Raw genomic sequence first — 21,731 nt, 5'->3', positions numbered from 1 at the left:
AAAAGGTGTTGTTGGCACTGCATAAATGTGCGTTGTTTGTAATTTATTTTGTTTTTGTTGGCATTAGCAGGTGAAGTTGCAACTACCAGAGGACCCACACTGGCAACAGAGAGTGTTATAATGAGAGACTATCTCAGTAAGATTCATACATTTCTCTATATTTAAGGGGAGTACGATTGATAAAGTTGACTTATTGCGCACGAGACAAATTGCCAAGGCGACGATCCAAAAAATGGCAGTAGACTTCTATGGATTAACCAAAATTGACTTTAAGACTGTCTTAGAATAAATTATGGAATGCTTGCGCGATGCAATGGGTCACTGTTTGCAACGAGTCGTCAAGGTTTGCACATAAACTTTGTCGGCAAATCAGACTTGAGCAACCACCCTTCCCCCTCGAGAACAATAGCTACTGATGGCCCTGCTATTCCACAGTTGGTATGTGGAGCAGACGGCAGAAAAATCTAACCAATAACAGTCAAAGGCTCATTGCTAACTCATTTACCATTATTTTACTTTAAATCCTCTAGATTAGATGCATATTTTTGAAAGAACTACCAATTTATTCAGCGTTGATCCATTCTCTGTGGTCAGTATTCTTAAGAACAATTGCACGTATCCAAAAATTACTACCCCGAGAAAAAACACTGAATCCACAAAAAACGAATTTATTCAAAAACCTAGCTTTTTCAATGTAATTTAGTTAATTTGTTAAATAAAGATATTTCCCACCTTAGGACCACCAAGAACTATTTTTGAGCTGCTGACTGAGAATGGCCTTACAGTGTTTGCTTCACACATAAGCAAATACCCAGCTCTAAAAAAAATGCTGGATTCTGATGCAAAAGGGGTGACAGTGTTTGCTCCAACAAACTCTGCATTCGATGAAATGATAGTGGAAGAAAAAGAAAAAATCGCAAATGGAAGAAACCTCTTGCATCTTGTATTGAGCCATCACATTGTTGGAGGTAATCTTCAGATCAATGGCTTAAGATTCAAGGAGCTGACAAGTTTTGCCGATTATCCTCTCATTATTCGATCATTTGAAAGGGTAAGCACATTTCCTTTTCCATCCATTATGATACACCTCTAAATAACGGACATCTTCAAAAATCAGCCTCCTCCCAAAAACGGACATTTCCTATTTACGGACACCTCCTAATAATGGACATCTTCGACAAATAGGAAAATAGCTATTTCCTACATTCAACATGTCTTTCCAGGTATGAAAGCCACCAAGCGATGAACGACGGCCACCCCATCCCCTCAAAAAACAGCAACTGTGGTCCCCCGCATGTCCTATGCACGGATGTTTTACATGTATTGCGATAAATGCTCGCAGCTATTCCCTTCAGCCGGACAAATTTTCTGACATGGTCACGTACAAATTTTGGATTCTAGCAAATCCGAATTGCAATTTTGAGTATTCTTGCAGACAGCTATTTCGTCATCCGGGGTATTCCAAATCGAATACCGTTTGTAGCAAGCCTCAGAAAATCACTTGCAAATATGAGAACACGATTTTAAATGTGTGACGTAATCTTTAGATTAAGGTAACATGCAAATAAACATGATTTCTTTGGTCATCTTATAAAGCATGTCCGTTTTCCTTTCAAAATACTGACCATTATAAAGTGTTAACATAATTTTCTTTCCGTAGCGATTAATGATCGACAAGGCAACGATTATAGAAAAAGACATAGTTGCCTCCAACGGACACCTCAACATCATTGATAATGTCATTGTCCCTATCGACAACACGATGTTCGGAGTACTTAGGCAGCTCGACCGACCCAAAGTCACAATATTCCTAAAGCTTATCGAATCAGCTGGGATGAACGATGTTCTTGAGAATTTCACAAGGGCCCGACTAATGCTCTGGATACCCACGGATGAAGCATTCCAGAAACTCGGCTCGCGTACATTGAAAGCTTTGTTTTTACAGAAAGAAAAACTACGACAACTTCTCAATTATCACATGACGCCTGGATATTTTAGCACAAAACTGATGACTACACGATGGGTATATGTCTTCATAACTCGCCACAACAAAAGCAGGCTGCGTGCCCGTAAGTTCAACGACAAGCCCACCGGACTGATGTTATTTGGTTCACAAAACAGCCAAGCTCGCAGTGTAAAATTAAACGTTGTGGCCACAAATGGCCTAATTCACTTCATTGACTCCGTGCTTAATCCACCGAACTTTAGTGTATTCGATTAGACAATTTTACCTTAAAGGATCAAATCAAACAATTTTAGGGCTCATAGTAGTTGAAAGGGCAACAATGACCCCCATTCAGCGCCATCAGAAGTAGGGTAAAAGAGGTTCGTTGCAGATTGCTAAAAAAATCCAACAATCAAACTGCAAGAAACTTTCTGCAAATCGCTTTCACTTGAAGTAAAATACCTTTTGTCTGTAAAGCAATCATGCTTACTACGGATCAGTTAGCTATAATATATTCTTGTCACTATAAAAACCTTCTATAAAATGAGACTTGGGCAGTAAGTCTCTTCATACTTTTGAGAGTACCAACATGTCGTCAGCCCTTGCTGTAAGACTTTCTAATTATCGGGTCACTTCTCATTGTTCGCAATACTGGGTATTCTATATAGAGAGTGACAGTCAAGATAAAACAACAATCGATGACTCAAAAACAACTTTTTCAGTACGAATTTGTAAAATAACCAAAAGATACAACATACTGGAGTGCTAAAATTAACACTAGACTTGATAAAAAACATAGTTTTTGATGAAGTCATTGTTCGTTATAAGAGAGAATACAAGGAATTTTTAAACTAAAATGTGCCTCCTAAAATGTAGTTCTAGACACTCATTTAGAGCCCGCCACATGCCTTAGCAGGAAAACAGTTCAAGTTTAGTGACACAGAAAAATAAGTACTTAATTACTTTGTTGCCTGAGGTGGCTAGACAAGAATGGTTTCTAATCAGAAGAATGGCTTCTATATATTCAAAAGTCTCTGTAATGTTAGATGTGGTACAGATGACACAAGATAAATATTGAGGCAGAGTAAAACATACTAATTTTCTGATTGACATAAAGTTTTATGTCAATTAAACCCTGAAACTAGAGAGAAACTGCAAACAAAGATGACTTAGATAAGGGTCACGGCACCACAATGAAATTGAACCAACGCAATAAATTCTGGCATTTCTCTAGTCAAATATGTTATTCAAATCCCATCCGGTGCTTTATACCAACTGCAGTCCCAGTTGCATTTTTTACCAATTTCTACAATTACATGTTTACTTATTATCAGCTCGTTTAAAATTATCAGTAAATTAAAAAGAAATACCAGTTAATTACGAAAAGCGGTGGAGCAAGTTCTTATGTCTGGGAACGTTGTATATCCTGACTTTTTCAGCAAGATTTTTGTAGCAACTGTTTGGCCTAATGTATTAATCGAATAGAGTAACTCGCGAAGTCACTTTGCACCACAATTGTATTAAAAGAATTTTTTAAAAAGTACTGTTTAATCGTCGTTTTTCTTTTTGTCCTTCTTCTTTTTCTTTTTTGGTGCTTCAGCATCAGCTGTTGTATCTAAGCTATCCGTGGCATTGAGGCTTACATCAGCACCATTTAACTTTCTCTTCTTCTCTGTCTTTGCTTCATCGCCTTCTCCTTCCTCCGTTCGCTTCTTCTTCTTTTTCTTCTTCTTCTCCGGCTCTTCATTCTCTACTTCAGCTGGCTTCTCCTCAGGTTCCTTTTCATCTGAAACAATTACCAATTGTTTACTGTAAACTTCTGTCAAAAGTTCACTTTTCCCAGCGATTATACCACCGCTTTTTATAAGATATCCCGAACCTACATCGACTCGAGAGACACACTGACAAAAGGTCTCAAAAAGAGCAAGCAGTAGTGTCCAAAATCCTACTAGGTTAAAAAGCTTTAAGATGTCAGACGCTATAAAAAATCTTTTACTATCAGCACATGTCATGACGTTGCCTAGAGATACCCATTAGCCGCAGGAGCGTGGTGGTCCACCGGGACTCCAGAAATTTCCCGGTAGGCTTCTTAAAATTTTTCATGTGGGCCCCTTGGATTTTTCTTCCTTTTAAGCACTTATAATTTGTAACATCAGATTTGTGAGAAAAAAAAGTGAAGTAAGGCCCAATGCTGCCTCCGCGACGCCTTCAAAAATTAAAAATAAAAATTCCCACCACGCCCTTGATTAGCCGACAAGGTTGTATCTTATCAAATAGTCGCAACAGAAAAGCCATAGAACTCAAATTGATGGTTAAATTTCCCATCAGCTGTGGCCTCCTCTTTGTATCATGATAACATGCGTTGTTACAGAATTGTTAAAATAGATGATTGTGGCGTCATCACTTGACCATTCTATTACACTCACGGTCCTTTTTCCACTTAAGCACACAAACACAAGCCAAAAACATTCCTTTTAACTTTAAAACATTATGAATTTAAAAATGGATTTGAAAAAAGCAAACATTTTACAACATACTTAAAGCTTTTTCGTCTGACACTCCTCAGAGCATAAATTTTTGAGATTTGAAAATCCCGATAAAGAAACAAAATGGCAGGGACGTTTATAGAGTAATCTAAATTGTAATTCTAACATTGCTACTCTTTCAGCAACATTTTTAGTCCTTTTTCTTCTTCCAACAAAATATATATGGCAAATTTTTCCAGTGGGCTGAACAGCGTGAGGCAACTAAGCTGTTGGTCAAATTAAACTTTAATCAAGTTTTTGTAATGATGAAAAACATTTCGCTCCTGAAAAACTGGCCGGGAACGTCAACGCTCTTGCTAGATGATGACGTTAAGAAGTGGATGGAAAAGGCAATAGCAGATTGGAAAAGAACAGTTTTAACATCGGCATTGACAGCTTTAACTGACGTACGAGTCCGGGGTCCCTGTCTCTCGATACCCACGGTGGTGCTAGACAAGAGAGAACAAGAAGAGACCTAATACAGCTCGATTAGGAGATCTTTTTTACTTATGTTCTATCTTTTTTAATTGAACAAATGTATTTATACTTAATTAATATTGTATTAGGGTAGCTGAAGGGTTGAATCGTGTAAAAAGAAATATTATTATTATTATTATTATTTATCACCTTGGTACTTTTAACCATAGATACATGATAGAACATGTGTTATTGTGAAGGACTGGAGACTTTTTAGAAAATAAAAATATGTATTCGAATGAACACATGAGTTTCAACCTTTGTCCCTCTTCCGAAAAAAAAGGAATGAACTTTATCAGTAACGTTCATGTGACTTCGCCTGATGTGAAGTGCCACGTGATTCTGTTTTGAGCTAGGAGATTGAAAAAAGGTCGTCGCACATTTTGCTGTAGAATGGAAGCTACCGTTGTAGATGTATCATATTGTCTTCCACTGCACAGTACCCTTAATATTATTGTAAAGAGCTGCTAAACTCAATCATGGTTGTAACATCATTGTTATACATGGAACAGAATCGTTATACTCGGGGCACAAAGGTCTTTCGAAACCAAAAAATTTTTTGAAGGAGAAGCAAATAAAAAGGCAAACATATCTATACTCGGACATGGTTTATTTTGACTAAACTTCCTCTTTGTGTCTAGAATCCATTAAAGCAGAAGCTTTGAAGGCCTTCATTACTAAAATATATTTCATGAAAATGCATTTAAAGTTGTTTTGAGCTTCGTCTTAAAATAAGTTCTTAGTCCTTATCTTCAAATAAAACACACCGGGTTTTCCAATTAACGGTTTTAGAACTTCAAAGTACATTTCTAGCGATAAGGAGCAATATTTTCTGTATTTTTCGTAGAAACTAGAGATCGAAAATCGGCTATGCACACCACAAGATTCGTCTTCTTAAAACAGATTGTCCTAAGCTCTTAACTAACACCCTTCACTAAAATTCTTCACATTCATTACAACCATACCAGGGGTTAAGCCATACCACGAATGCGTTAAACCTATGATCTTGAGTAAAACTCTCATAAAGGGATTTCTAAAGCAGGCAGACAAATGAAAAATGAAAAGACACTGGGTTAATTACAACTTGCTGCTAGTATCGTAATCTCTCTTGTATTCCTACCCTCTACTATTCCCGCCATTTTTCTATGCTTTGAAAAATTAATCCCGCCTCTCCGATAATCCCGCATGCGGGTTTAATTAAACAAATCAATGGATTGCAAAAATGATTTGCGGTAATTCAACGTAGTGTATTGTCGTTCTTATTTGATGACAGTAAGGGTGAATAATGTTTTAGCCAATCAGCGTCGTTTCTCCAACCAAGTTTTCGCGCAAAAACACAGGAGAACATCATGAAAATTTAAGCCCGCTTTTTAAAAGCACGTTGAAAAATAAATCCCGCTTCTCAGATAATCCTGCATCCCTAATAATCCCGAGTTAAACTAGGAAGTTTAATCAATAAACCCGCAGTGGGAATAAGATTTTGAAGATAGAGGGAGTTATGTGATGATACAGCACAAAAGTACGTGATGATATCTAAGCATAAACAGAGCCCCTAATTAAAGACAGTGAGAGAGTAAAAGGTCAACCACATATGACGGAAAAGGAGAGTAGACTTGGTCTATAGCCAATACCTTTAGGGAAATGCCATTGAAACAGAGTTATACAATAAATATTTGAAAAACACAGACATACTTGGGCAAAAGGGCAGGATGAGTCTAGTTGTCAAATGGAGAAAATAAAATAGATTATTTCAACAATACTGTCACTATTCATTGAAAACTTTTGAAAACAGAGACAGACAAATATACCCTTTATGATCAGGGAGCTTTGAGAAACTCGTTTTGTAGTTAGCTTCAACTGCCAGAGAAGATGGTTTAACAGGTTACACTGCTTTGTTCAACACCGATTTAAGAATTATGTAGGAAGACTATTTAATATGATGGGTACAAACCTTCAGCATTGTTTTTCTTCTTTTTCTTCTTCTTCTGGCTGGAGCTTACACTGTCACTTGCTTCTAATTTCGGCTTCTCTTCATCTTCAACTTCGACTTGCATTGACTTTCTGTCCTTCTTCTTCTTCTTCTTTTTACCTTCCTGATTATCTTCTTCCACAACCGATCTGCTCAACTCTTCTATCGCTTCCTTCATAACATCCAAGTTCTTCTTTGGGGTTTTGCCAGCATTGTAGAACTCAAGACGATCCTCAACTTGCTCGTGCAACTTTTTCCCGAAAACAGAACTTGGGTTGTCTGCAAATGTATGGAAACACATTAATTTGCAGGAAGTATAGGACATGGCTATGGTTTCTGTTTGATACAAAGAAAATATGGACAGCGAAAGATTTAATACTCATTACAGATAGGCAAACATAATATCAGCCATCTTGTATATCCGTGTCCTCGAGCATTCGCTAAACTTTCATCCAGAGTGGGAAAAGTCGCCAGCTCTCTGTAATTCCAGGCGTAGGAATAACGGGGTGTGGTCACATCTAGAGGAAGGACCAGGACACTGCTCGATAAGCATAGCTTCTCCGACTACCTTCGGATGCTAGCTAGGTAGAAACATATCAAATCAAATCACAATTGTCTACTTTCCTCCAGATTTTGGTAAAAGCGGCTGTCAACTGCATTAACAGAGATCAAAAGGGTTTTTGTTACTGTATGCAGATCAGATTTTGTTTTCACTTTCAAGGGAGGGTTATGCAAAATTTATTTATATTCTGGATGAAGGGTGAGCATTTTTCCGAACCCTGAACTTTAAAACGCTGAGTGAAGACCATAAGCAGAAATCAGCCTTAACCGAAATCTCCATAGATGCGTCCACATTATCTTAAATTGGTATAGCACAAACTGCATTATTGCTGTTTCTACAGCTGCTGTTGTTGAGGCTGTTGTTGTTGAGGCTGTTGTTGTTGAGGCTGTTGTTGTTGAGGCTGTTGTTGTTAAGGCTGTTGTTGTTGAGGCTGTTGTTGTTGAGGCTGTTGTTGTTGAGGCTGTTGTTGTTGAGGCTGTTGTTGTTAAGGCTGTTGTTGTTGAGGCTGTTGTTGTTGAGGCTGTTGTTGTTGAGGCTGTTGTTGTTAAGGCTGTTGTTGTTGAGGCTGTTGTTGTTGAGGCTGTTGTTGTTGAGGCTGTTGTTGTTGAGGCTGTTGTTGTTGAGGCTGTTGTTGTTAAGGCTGTTGTTGTTGAGGCTGTTGTTGTTGAGGCTGTTGTTGTTGAGGCTGTTGTTGTTAAGGCTGTTGTTGTTGAGGCTGTTGTTGTTGAGGCTGTTGTTGTTGAGGCTGTTGTTGTTAAGGCTGTTGTTGTTTGGTACCACCGTTCCACATGGTGCCAAATGAAATTCAAAATTGAGTTCCAGATAATTAAATCAAAGTTCTTAATCTGAATGTTTATGAGCACTAAAAGCTGGAACGGATGCAGAAGAATAGGACAGCCATGAGAAGCACGACCCACTCGTCATAACATGAAAAGGCAAGGAAAATCCTTAAAAAAGCGTTACTGATGACGTCCACTGACTTTTGATTCATCATTCACGTTGTTCCATTCCCTCTATTGTATAAGAAAGCTGAATTTTCAACTCACTAACCAATGTCTAACAATACGCGCACTTATTAGCGTTATTCATAAACACAAACCACATTCAAAGTTCAAAGAAAACATAATATTATCGATAAGGGTTACCTGAGAAGCAGTCAATTCTTGACGCAATCGAGCACTTGTTTGCAAGATACCTTGAAATACGGCCTTTGTTCTTTGCTCCGGCGCGTCCAATGAACGAAGAATGGAATATCAGTCCGTACTTTGGAGTCTTGCCACGCGTTTTCAAGGCTCTAGAAAAGAGGCAAGAGTCATCAACGTTATGCGAGGCCCATATCAGAATTCTTCAAAACCTGTTTAATAGGACAAGCAAAATACAGACATAGGAATCAAGGAAAAAGGGACCCTGGGGCATGAAGAAATAGTTACAATCAGGGATGGACAACAGGGGGCTTCTGGCACCTGCCAACAGCAACAGTTTTCTTCTTGGCTTTCCCAAAGAACTATTTTCAAAAAATTATCTTATAATCAGTCTAACATAAAACAATTTCAAAGATTGCATAAGGCAGTTAATTTACACCAAAAAATGTAAATTTATTTTCACGGAACCAAGCTTTAATCAGATTTTTGAATTCTCTTGAATTTCGGGCTGTTCTGATTCATCTGGAAGTGAGTTCCAGTTTTTCGGCATTTGGAAACTTGGTGATATAAAACTATGTTTTGTAGTTCTAACCTTCGGTATCACTAAAGAACTTTTAATACAAAGGTTACCACTAATTAGTTTTTATGAAAAATAATCCTTCACAAAAACAGGATTGAATTTTCATACTTAAAGTGCTCAGATTGTGTATGAATAGTAGATGCTTTCGAGTTGGCAACTCGATCTCATAGTCAGAATACGCTAGTAATAATGCCATCTCGTTTTTTCCTCTAGTCTAGCTAGTTTAATTTTGCTGGTTTTATTCGTTATCTAGTTCTCTTGTGTAGATAATCCGCACCTTGCCCTTTAGCAAACTAAAAACGTTTAACAATCTAAATCCCTAAATCCGTAAGAAGCTTTTGGCAGACAGTTTTCTATACGTCTCGAAATAAGGTTCTAGGGAACCTTCTCACTTGATTTTAAAAATTTCCTTTCTATGGGCGCTACGTCTCGAAGTAACCTTCTAGGGACCTTATCACTTAATTTTGAACATTTCTATGGGATATCATTTTATCCTATCTTCCAGGTAAAATCAACAATCAATTACAAAATAAAATGAATTTGGCATTTCATTATTCTTTAGGGAAAAAACAATCTCTGGTGCCCTTCAAAAAAGCCCTTCAAAGTGAATCTGATAATGAAAACAGTTATTCTGCAAGAGAGCCCTTATTCGATTTTCAAATGTATATACTTGCCCTTGAATTTATTTTAATCTTATTCCTAATCCCTAATCTTATCTGCATAAGTTCATTAACAGACAACCCAGATGACTCGAATGCTCCAAAATTAATTTACTCTTCTGACCTTTTGATAAGATCTTTAGTCATGTCGTTTTTTAGTCTCACCAAAAGACAAAGTTTCCCATCGACATGATTAAGAGAATCAAATTACTGCAATGGCTGTCGGCGAGAACAGAACTAGGGAAAACTATTTAAATCCAATGATTCTAAACGTTGCAAACAAGTGTAATCTTGAGTTGTTCAAAAAGCAAAAAGCACCAGTTGTCACAAAACTCAAAACGACGAAATGTCAGGACATCCAAATGGTAAAAATATTATAGCTATTTTGTTGACAATAAGCTGGAACCCAGTCTCAAACTGAAATTCAATATTTGCTCAATCCAGAAACAAGGATATTTCTTTATAAAATAAAGTCATTTCATCCTTAAGAATAACAGTAAAGAAATAAACCGTCATGCCTTCAAATTGCTCAGAACCAATTGCCAAAAACCTTCCTTGCTACTAGAGATTAAAATTATGATGATGATGAGCGATAACAGGCAGTTTTCAACTGCATTAAGACTTGCACAACTTCTTAAGTTTTTTACAGTCAGTGGCACGAATGTCTTCTGAATTTAAAGTAAAAGGTCTTTGAACCTTGTTGATCCTTTGAGAGAACAATTTGGGCAGCCAGAAGGGCTGACTAGAGGAAAAGCTAGTCAGAAACAAGGCGACATGTTGTCACATCATCGACCAACCACGTTGACATATCTGGCTCCTGTGCAACCACAAGCAGAATTTACAAGTTTGATTCGTTTACAATGAATTTCTTCTTGGAAGTCAAATCGGTCGTTACAAAAACACACACGACACTTTTTGCAAGGCTTTGAAAACATTTATTTGATGGTTAACTTCAAAATGCAACTATGGGTGTTTATACATAGTACACGCGATTGCACTTGCTGCTGTCTATCGAAAAAAACTTGAAATAAAAGAAAAATGAAACTTGAGACGTTAGCACTTGATTCTTTTGACGAAAGCTTGTAACACACAAAATTATTTGCGTATCACAGTTGAACTACAGTACTGTCGAGATCAGTTCTTTGGAGTTCGATGTCAAAACCATAAAATGGGAAACAAGTCATTTTTTTCATCTCAGTGCTTTTTCTTTGATTATGACTATATATCTATACTCATCTTCTTTAAAATCTATGATTGTAAGAAAACTTTAGATTGCTAGACCAGACATCTTCGCACACTTGTTTCATCTTTAACCTAGCGACTAGGCTTTCATCTACATTTAATTCCTTACCTTCACGGCATACAATCGTTCTGCAGCCCACTTTTCACAATACAACCCTGTTCACCTAAATGTTAATCCAATCTAGATCGACCCTGCTTTTCCCAAGGCGTTTAGAATCACATCTTGTTTACATTCTAAACTCTACAATGTATTTCCATAATTGAACGAAGTTGGCTCCAATCTACTAGTCAACATTTTCTAACGCTTGCTCCTTGATCTTTTGAAAAAAACCTGGATCATGCTTAAATGCTTCTCTTAAAGGAGAATTTCATGACTTACCTGAACAATGCTTTCTCAGCACCAAGAATTTGCACAGTAGAAGCAGGGTACTTTGCAAGGTTTGTGAGGCTGCCAGCATGTGCAATAAGCCTTGCACCGACCTACAGGAGAAATGTAAATCAATAGCTATTTCATATCACCATGCATTTAAATATATTAAGTAAAAGCCGTTATCAACTAAAAGAACGATGCCTAACTCAAAAAAGCAAAATGCCAAAAATTCAGGTAACTTCATTTGCTTTGGCCTACGTCTGTTTACATTTTCTGCAACTGTGTTTGGTTCAGCACCGATAAAGGCCACGTAATTCACATAGTATCTCAACCAATACAGATTGAGTCGTGCGTTTAACTGCTTCTTCTTAGCCTGGTACGTCTTTGATATAAAATAACCTTGATTGAATCAAACTAGATTTTTGAATTTAGAAGTGAACTGCCCGCAAACAGTTCACGATGTCTTTGACTATATGTAAGGAGCCGAACGATTTCCAGAAATGTTAAAGTAAGTTCGCTTCGCGTGGTCTTTCAATGTTCCTTTGTGACCATCGAGGCAAACAATGTGGGAATTTCTAAAAGGGAGCTAGGCCAACCCCGGCAGCATTTGAATCCAGAAGAGATTCTCAGCGAATGACAAAAGCCAGCATATTGTCTCTTTTTGAAGAAAAAATCAAAAGTGATGCATTTAGCAGTCAAGATTCTCTATCAACAGTTTATCTTTCAATAGTTAGATAAAAGTGCAACCTAAACATTTGGCGAAATATATAAGCCCTTATATATAACAATATTTTCTTTTCGAATCTTGAGCCACCCCAGAGAAAACATAAGTGATTGACAATGTTTGTCAAAAGTCTTGATACGCTACTACATTGAAATTTGCATAATTGCAGTACCAATGCCCACTATCCCTTATATGTTTAAGTATTTGTAATTACGAACGTGTGTATTTAGTTTTTCTCCCTCTATTTGATGGCCCAGGGGTAGTCATAGTTGATGCTCCCCGGGTATCTTCTTTATAGTGTATGTCATGTAGCGTGTGGTTAAAGGTGTTTTAGTAACTTATTATGTAACTTTTTGGAATGTATAAAAAGCCCATTGAAGCATTGTTGAATAGCAACAATTCTAGAGATGACAATTTGCTCAAAGTAGTTCTATCGGATTTTTTAAGCAACAGGATTCTCAACCAACATTGTTTTTTAAAAGGGGCTATTTCGTTCATCCACTGCAGGGTCTTCCAAGAGGTTTATGCCGGAATTGTAGAGTATCAAGAAGACTTTAGAAGTTAGATTTTCAAAAACAGTATATATAAGTTCTATCCAAGAAATGAGTTTTTGATCCAATTTCGTAGAGGAAGGGGTTTTACTTGCCTAACCTAAAAACTGTATCTACACCTTTCTCGCGCCTCTCTTTGTGCAGATACAGTCTTTACCAATATCCTTCGTACACAATGTTCCTTGATTATTGTTTTGAACAAATTGACTGTTTAGAGTCAAAATTATCGACGCCCCTGTCCCCCCAAATAAAATCCTTGTTGCAGAGTTAAAGATCATAGCCATCTGAAATGAATCCATTGGACCACACCAAATCTCCTAACTTCGTATAAAACAAAATTGCTCGGAGGGGGATGCAGTTTAAATGTTCAAAAACTTGTTTGGTCAAACGTAAGATAAATCGTAAATGCTTCATACATTATGGGAAGGAGAGCAACTTGTTACCCACAAACAAAGTTTATGGTTTCCCGTCTGCGGTCAATCACCTCCATGATATAACCACTTTCATGATTCTCTTAAAACAATTTCGCTATTATATTTCTTCACTTCTGTGGATAATCAAGAGCACACTTTTATATGGATGATGACCTGGTAGAAGTGTGCTTGTGGCTGAAATCTTAAAAACACGGAGCACAACAACTGCCTTTGAAAATGCAGCTGGAAAATTAGGAAACCAAAATTGAATACTCTGATCCTCCCTCTCGTCAAATTTAATGTTCAAGAAATCTTAGTAAGGCTATTGATGGCGAACATAAGGGGATGACAGTGCTAATAAAGTATTTATGATAATAGCACTGGCTGAGGATGGTCACGATAATGATTTTGGTGATGACAATGATGATAATACTGACGAACAGGACTGGCATAAATAAGTAGATGGAAGATTTCAATATTTTTTCGTCAGGTTTAATTAAATCTTCTTATTTCAATACGGAAGAAAATAATAATAAAATGGCTATATTTCTCTTTGGCCCTATATTTCTTCTGTAAGCTGGTTACTTTCAGTCACAAAGCTTGTTACTTTCAGTCAAAAACGTACATGAAAGAAGTGCAAATAAGTGCTTTGATGTGTATAACTATGAAGTATCAATGCAAACACCCGTCCAAATTTGCAAAAGATACAAGAGGTCAAACACTGCAAGCGTTTTTTGCTCTGTGGATACTTCCTAACTTGATGGCGATTTAGCTTCTTATCAGAATTCTTTTTTGCTCAAGTAAACAAAAGCTAGGATGTTGTGATCATAAAACGATTATTTGAAAGGTCTGTTCTATAGTGGTCGATGCCTTGTGAAGAGAGCTGTTTACGCTTTGGTTTATAGAACAGGGTTGTTCTTAGTCGCAACCCCGAGTTTCACACTTAAATGGGATCATCAGAAAACTGCTATTTGTTAAGATGATGTAATATACAATATTGCGTTAAGGATAGATTCATTAAAGACACTTACCAGCTCTCCAATAACTTCAGATAAGTTGGGCGCCACCTGTTCCATTTTAGTGCAAAGGTACGCATGCAGTTTTTTGCGGTAATCTGCCAAGTCGATAACTTTGGTTGCAAATGATCCAATATTTATCAGGTCAAGAGGCGCGATATCCATACCTTGATGGAAAAAGGGCATTCAAAATAAATAATTTTTTTGGCAGAGGCTTAAGACCGGTACTTAGGAAGCATTTATAAGGCAAAAATCAAGCACGATACGAGTGAAAAAACATCTTTAGTGTCTCTTTCGAACTGAAGTTACTTTGCAAAAAGTCGCAAAAAACTCAAGGTCGTGCGGAGCAGTGCTATCAAAAGAAACAGCTTTTTTGCTTATGATAGTCTCCAGGGTTAGTTAGCATAATGGTTGGAAGTTAGATACTTAAATTTCCAAGATCCAGGTTAGCATTCGTATCCAGGTTAAAATAAAAATGAATCAATAGGGAAAATGACAGGGAAATGACAGGGAAATGACAAGAAAATGACAGCAAAATAACTAGGGAGAGTTCAAGAATTGTATATCTATCAAAGCTGTTTGTCAATAAAAGATTGGCAAAAGTTTCTAGGTTGAGGTACAAGCCTATGCAAAATATTAAGAACTGATTAAAACGACTATCAATATCTTGCTTTGGCCTTTAGAAGATGTGCACAAGTTTTGTGTTCTATGTCATGTGAGAGAAGAAAGTCTGTTTTTAGTGATTAAAGGTCTCAAACTAATTTTGAGAATGTTTGTTTGCATTGCCATTAAGAGAATGTTGATTAAAAGCACATAAATTGGTACAGCATACCCATTGAAATCTTGGATGCGTCATGGATTGTTTTTACTTTGCTTTCATCCATCACAATCTCTTCAAGTTCTGACAACTTCTCTTCATCAAGACTTTTTCTAGATCCAATACACTTAACCACTCTGGCATACATATAATTGTCATTGACAATCTTTACCAGCTCTGGAAAATGGTACCCATACCATTCCCTAGAATACGAATAATGGCAATAAAGCCCTGACCAAATTTCAACTGTTACATTTTTATGTAAATAAATCCTTGCATGCAATGTTGTTAATGTAATCATTGGGTATTTAATGCGAGTACCACTCTGTATACGTTTTGAAAAGTGCTGATACTTTCAGATTTTGGGCAGTGCAGCTTGATGATAATAAATCGGCAAAATGGCATAAATCAGCAAGATGGCATAAATCAGCAAAATGGCATAAATCAGCAAGATGGCATAATCAGCAAAATGGCATAAATCAGCAAAATGGCATAAATCAGCAAGATGGCATAAATCAGCAAGATGGCATAAATCAGCAAGATGGCATAAATCAGCAAGATGGCATAAATCAGCAAAATTGCATAAATCGGTAAGATTGCATAAATCAGCAAGATTGCATGAATCAGCAAGATGGCATAAATCAGCAAGATGGCATAAATCAGTAAGATGGCATAAATCAGCAAAATGGCATAAATCAGTAAGATTGCATAAATCAGTAAGATGGCATAAGTCAGTTAGAAGATAATCAGTTAAGATATGATCAGTCGACGTTTCAACTCTAACTAGAGTTATCTTCAGTACGTAAAATAAAATAAAATTCTACTATAATTATTATTGTTCACTACTTTCACACCTACAGTCCATCACATGAACTTTGACCCTTATTGTTTCCTCATTTCACATACATAGTCTTTTGAGCCTTATTGTTCACTTATTTCATAATTATAGTAGAATTTATTTTATTTTACCACGTACTGAAGATAACTCTAGTTAGAGTCCAAACATCTAACTGATTATATCTCAACTGATGGTCTTAACTGACTTATAATACAATAAGCAATATATTACAATTAAAAGTCATGGCTGTAAACTACATAAACATAACATTATAATATGGTAGCAAAGCCTAACGTCGGATCCCCCTCCTTGTCAAAGATAGCAACAAAATGAATATCAAGTGATAAATAAGAAGAACTTTTCTGACCTTATTCTCATAGAGAATGTATTGATATCTTTGTCAAGTTGATCCAGTATGGCAATTGTCTGGATAATCATGTTGTCAACTCTGTGCACATTGAACTTGACTTTGGCTCTTGAGTAACTGTGCCCTAAACCAAGCTGAGCTTTGCCAGAACCAACAGCAGTGAGGCCTGGTATGAATTTAAAACAATGATTATATGATGATGTTGTGTGATGATCACATTAGGTTTGGATCTCAAAATCCCTATAACTTTATTTGGTGTATAGAACAGGACGGTTCTAAGGCAGCTTTTCAACTAACCTGGTTTAAAACAAAAATGAGTGAAAGGTTATCCGTTCTTTTGTGTTGCGGTCTCACTAACCCAATTGAAAAAGCGAAAAGGTTCAAACAAGCAGTTAGAACCTTGGTATCTCTTATAACCCACCTGTAGGTTAATAGGAATAGGAGTATGCAAACCCTTTTCATCCACTTAAAACAACAACAATAGTTATACAGAGAAATTCAAGGACTATTGTTGAAAATACTGATATCTCTTACAACTCTGCATGTTTTGGTTAGTGTTTATAAATATCTAAATCTGGTTTACCTGAGTTGTAGAGAGGTATAGATACATTAAAAGTCTAGATAAATTTTAACCTGGCTAAGTGGAATCGATTGAAAATGGATTAAAACAAGTTTAAAGAAAATTGGCAATTCCATCAACTTACTGTGGATAAATTGCAACCAAGGCTTGTGGAAAGGCTGCCAAAGATGCTACTCCAAGTTTCATACTTAAAGCAACATCCAGCAACTTAGAACCGTCTTGTTTTACACACCAAATAATGTATACAGCTCTGCCTATATGGCATCAAGCAATTTATGACAGATCTGACTGTGCATATCTACATTTATAACAACAATAACATACCATTGAGTTAGGTTGCTTTGAGTTACACTTGATGGTCTTTAATTTAAAGGAGCTTAAGATTAAAAAATATCCCTAAACTAGACCATTAGTGCTATTATGATTAATCAAATCTTACAACTGTTTTCTGAATTTTAATCTCCATGATCATACTGGTATCTCCAGTCCAACATACTGGCATACTGCATGCTGAACATGCTAAATCAAACTCATATTCCCACTATTCTTTTCAATAAGCATCGTTCACATAATGCAACAGATTTTATCTCCATAAAAAATATAACAAAACAGTAAAGACAGATTTTAAAAAGAGAAGGCGGATCACATTTTAACAACTAACCTTCAATCATCTTATGAAAGTGAAGTCTGACCCCACGAAGCAGCTCAGGAACAGCATCACCAGTTTCACACTGGATATCAACTTTCTCTTGGATGGAGCCACCAAGTTTGCCGTCAGCCACACCCAAAACAACTTTGCTCTTCTTCTTTCCAGTTGGGATATTATTTTCAAGAAAGGCCTTCAGGTCATCATGAGCAACACCTTGAAGCAAATGGCATATAAAAATGATGATAACAGATCGATTAGCAAAACAGTAAGACCAGCAAGACTCCAGCAAGTAAGCTTTAGAATCTCTATCTAGAACAATATGCTAGACAAAGTACCACAAAGGCACTTTATGAACTGATTCTTTGATCAGAGTTTCGAGGGACAAATGAATCTTTCAGAGAACTTTCCTTCTATGACTGCCATTTTGCATTTATTATAAGGGTTTACAAACATGCCATTGACAAATATGATGCAGATTTAATCATCATTTTAACATCAAAGATGTACAATTGTACAAAATTTGACATTTTTAAAATTTCTTATCTCTAAACTCTAAACTCTAACTTATCTCTAAACTTTCAAATACATATTAGACAAATAAAGGTCGATATTCTAAGAGAAAGATAGCTAAATGAAATTATTTAGCACAAAATAGAAGAAAGAGAAGAACATAATCTGCTTAACTTGGAGGTTTTTGTCACACACAAAATTTACATAATTTGACTCTTTGTCCAGATATATTTATATATATTTATAAATTATACAAAACATTTACTGATGCACAGAAAGGGTTTAAATAATATAATTTACTGTTCATTTTTAATTTCAATTTGTCTCTTTGAAAGATAATTGATTTTTTTAAAATCACAAATTCATTATAAAAGCAAGAATTTTCAAATTTTTAGACACAAGCTGATAAGTAATATACCAAATGTATAGAAGTCTTTACATTTGAGAAAATGTTTGTACAAAACAATAACAGCTTACCTTCAGAAACATTGTTGAGGTTTTCCAGAGCATTCACTGCTGATTTGAATGGTGAGAAAGCAACCAGTTTAACTACTTTCCCAAATCTTTCCAAATCCAAAACTGATTCTTGAACTTCAGGCAGCAAAGCTCCAATTTCTTCTTTAGCGATGACTTTAAAGATGGCATAGCCAGAAGCATGCTCAAATAGCACAAACATAGACTGTAAGATAAAATGAATCCCTTGAGTGAATATTGAGATTTCTTGACTAAACTTGTACCAATCTGGCATTTCCATACTTTGAAATGTTGGGAAACATAAAATACACAAAGTCATACAAGATTTGAGAGATGTGCTCAAATTAGCTAAAATGCAAAATTTGACATGGTGGAGTCATAATGGAAGCTTCCTGCAAGTTCAAGACACTCCTTTTTTATACAGAAAACTTTAAAACTTCTTGGTTTTGAATGTTTCCTATTTTAATATAATTAAGTGCTGTGAGTTCCTTAAAAGTTTCATATTAAAGTCAAATTCATGCTCAGCACAGGCCAGTGGCTGAGTTGCAAGGAGGATCTTAAGGTTCAGTAAGGCATGTGCAAAAGAAGTATAGCAATGCATACAGATATATTTTTAATAGTAGAGGGCATGCTTTCATAACAAAATAATCCTTACTACTGGTTGTAAAATTTAGGATTTTTAAACTTAATTAGCCAGCACTTGATTTATCTTAGCTACTTAGCAGTTTATTGTAGAAGTATTCTCATTGAAAACTTTATAGAGCTATTGAATGATTGTTAGGGCTCATTTCTGCATTTTTTGGTTTGTCAATTCATTTAAAGTGGTGTTAAGTATGATGGTATGTTATAAATATGATGGTGTGTGATACATGACTCAAGTCAAATGTTTAAAATAAAAGATGAACACACAATTGTAGCATCTACACAATTTAATCACTAAAACTATATTTGCTTGTATTATCTGACAGTTAAATTAGGAAACCAACCACAGAAAAATCATAAAATAACATAAAGATATCATGTGATTCAATAGAAATAACAGCCCCCATAAGAAATGTCAAATATAGATAGACAACCTTTCCACAGTGTTTGTGAGAAACACTCCATTCAGTATTGGCAGACAATTATAAAGAAATGTCAAGGTGTCAGTACAATGGAAAAGTTTACAACAATTACACAATTGTCAATGCTATATCAAAGTACCACTGGCTTTTGAGCAATGCAACAACAAGAGTAGAGAACTTCCTTGGAATTCATTATACTTTTATGAAATTTCTGATATATATATTGGAGGGGGATGTTTAACAGGAAGTAGTACATCCTTATACAATTAAAAGAGCAATAAAAAGAATAAAAATAGAAAATAATGTACAAAGAATAAGAAGTTTTACAACAGTATCTGTAAAATAAAAAACATCAACAGAAAAACTGAACTCAAAGATTGTTGTTTTCTCTTTCCCAACATGTCAAACAAAAAAAAGGGAGCATTAGTCTTATGAATATAGTTAACAGAGTTTACATTGGCAATAGCAACATGAAAAAGCAAAAAATGGTTAAAGGTTTTTGGGACCAATGGCTCTATGGGTAAAGAATTCCAAACTTTCCACAATAAACTTGCTTTGAAACTATCAGCAAAATTGAACAAGAAATATTCCAAAGTGATCAGTGAGATTAGGATTAAAGTATCCTTTAGCCTATTAATATCTAGTTTGCTTTGCTTGAGAGGCACAGCTGCTATGCTGCAGAAGTCAGGACAGCATAGGGCCACTCTCTGACTGCATCCAAGAAAATTGATGATATCCCAAAATTTGAGAAAGCTATATATAGAAGAGCTGTTTTTTGTTTTAAACTCAGCATTAAATTCTGTACTATGAAGTTGAAATAGAATTGTAATTGAATTTTTCGGTTTTCTACAAAAAATTTTTGTTTCCCTGAATTGGCTTCCTGTGAAACTCATTAAAAGAGTTTTTGCCTATCGAATACCACTGCCAAAACCAACCAAACAAGGATAATTGGTAATATTTTTGTATCAAACACTCTGAAAGGGTAGGGAATATGTGAAAAAAACATTCTGGGTTTTTCCAACTAAATCAAGTCTATTGTTTGGAAGCGCATGAGAAAAGTATAAGGAGCATTTTGGCCTAGAATTGCCATTGTGTTCACATAAAATCCCCTAAAATCTAAAACCTAAAATTGCCTAAAATCACAAAATGGTTGTCCTTTCGAATTTTTCCAGGAAACCAGAAATAATCCTGCAAACAACAAATTTATAGTATAAAGGGAGCAAAAGTTGTTTTGTCTTTTATAATTATTCCCAATTATATGATTTATTACTGAATTTTGAAAATCACTCAGTTTTGGAAAGTGGCGTGTTGAAGTCAGGGTTGCAGTCTGTAAAACGGCAAAATATTTGCTGTCCTCATTTCCCCAAGAACAATAAGCGTAACAGATGTGGAGGAACAAGGAGTGTTTTTTTAATTATTGTCTAAATAGATTTTTTCTTGTTTGTTTCTTTTGGGTAGATTATTTTAAAAAACGTTTATACTGAATGTAGACACATGTTAGTTTTTAGATGATTTATATAATTCTTGGCAATTTTTTGTAATTTTAGATGGATGAGATTGAAATGAAATGAATAAAAAAAATTTGTAGGTACGCAGAGTCCACACTGTCCATCGAATATACTAATGTTCAATTCTAAAAACTAAAAATTAATCAAGTGGATTACAAAATGCTCAATTCTTCCCTCTTAATATGAAACAAGATGAGCTGAGCAAAATATTGAAATGAGCTAGAGTTATCAAATCAGAGGCAAATTTGTTGCACATGTTAATTCTCGAGAGGCTCATAAAGAATTGACGATGTCTTAATTAAAGGCTATTTCTGGGAAAATACCTACAATCGCAAGTTATTAATCAACATATGTATACTGAAAACTACTTCTTGTTAACTATTGATAGAATTCTGTCAATACAATTTTCCACCATAAACCGTAATTGACTGTCGCTGTCGTCCCTCAACTTTCATATGACAAATGTGGCCTAACGGCAAAGCAAGTAGTCGAGATGAGACAAAAGCACGTGTAATCACGGATTCTTTTTAACAAGTTAGATCTTTCAAATGAAAACCATAGAGTATTCAGATAATCCAAGCGTATTTGATGAAAACATCTTAAATCCTTACCATGTTGAATCTTGTTTTTTATTCTTTCGGGCAGTTGCGCATCAAATATCAAACCTCATCAACCATGTTCTTTTCACTTCACACATGCTCGTAATCGTGTCCGAGGTCGAAATGAAAGAGAGGTAAGATTGAAATGGC

General features: G+C 35.8%; 2 protein-coding genes across 3 annotated transcripts in view; one reads left to right on the top strand and one right to left on the bottom strand.

The window, feature by feature from the left end:
- Positions 1 to 3,496, top strand: part of LOC135696349 (uncharacterized) — a 12,741-nt gene extending 9,245 nt beyond the window's left edge. The window contains exons 5-7 of one of the 2 annotated variants that reach the window (XM_089112356.1): positions 71 to 136; positions 738 to 1,051; positions 1,661 to 3,496. In XM_089112356.1, the coding sequence (XP_088968482.1) occupies positions 71 to 136; positions 738 to 1,051; positions 1,661 to 2,221 (941 nt within the window). In that variant the 3' untranslated portion in view covers positions 2,222 to 3,496. Of the gene's footprint in view, positions 1 to 67; positions 137 to 737; positions 1,052 to 1,660 lie in introns of both variants that reach the window. The other variant, XM_089112355.1, reaches the window with a different exon arrangement.
- LOC135695956 (nucleolar protein 56) lies at positions 2,645 to 21,731 on the bottom strand. The gene is made up of 10 exons (XM_065215188.2): positions 21,594 to 21,731; positions 18,414 to 18,615; positions 17,439 to 17,639; positions 16,198 to 16,363; positions 15,008 to 15,195; positions 14,191 to 14,342; positions 11,481 to 11,581; positions 8,624 to 8,772; positions 6,899 to 7,195; positions 2,645 to 3,731 (listed from the first exon to the last, which is right to left on the bottom strand). Exons 1-10 carry the CDS (start codon positions 21,594 to 21,596, stop codon positions 3,493 to 3,495), a joined length of 1,698 nt encoding a protein of 565 aa, XP_065071260.2. The 5' UTR covers positions 21,597 to 21,731; the 3' UTR covers positions 2,645 to 3,492.

This window comes from Rhopilema esculentum, chromosome 14 (assembly GCF_057945365.1).
Source record: "Rhopilema esculentum isolate cy_ngs chromosome 14, ASM5794536v1, whole genome shotgun sequence".
Taxonomy (NCBI): Eukaryota; Metazoa; Cnidaria; class Scyphozoa; order Rhizostomeae; family Rhizostomatidae; genus Rhopilema; species Rhopilema esculentum.
The sequence above is the reverse complement of the archived record's forward strand: the minus strand, read 5'-3'. Positions and strand labels throughout refer to the sequence as shown.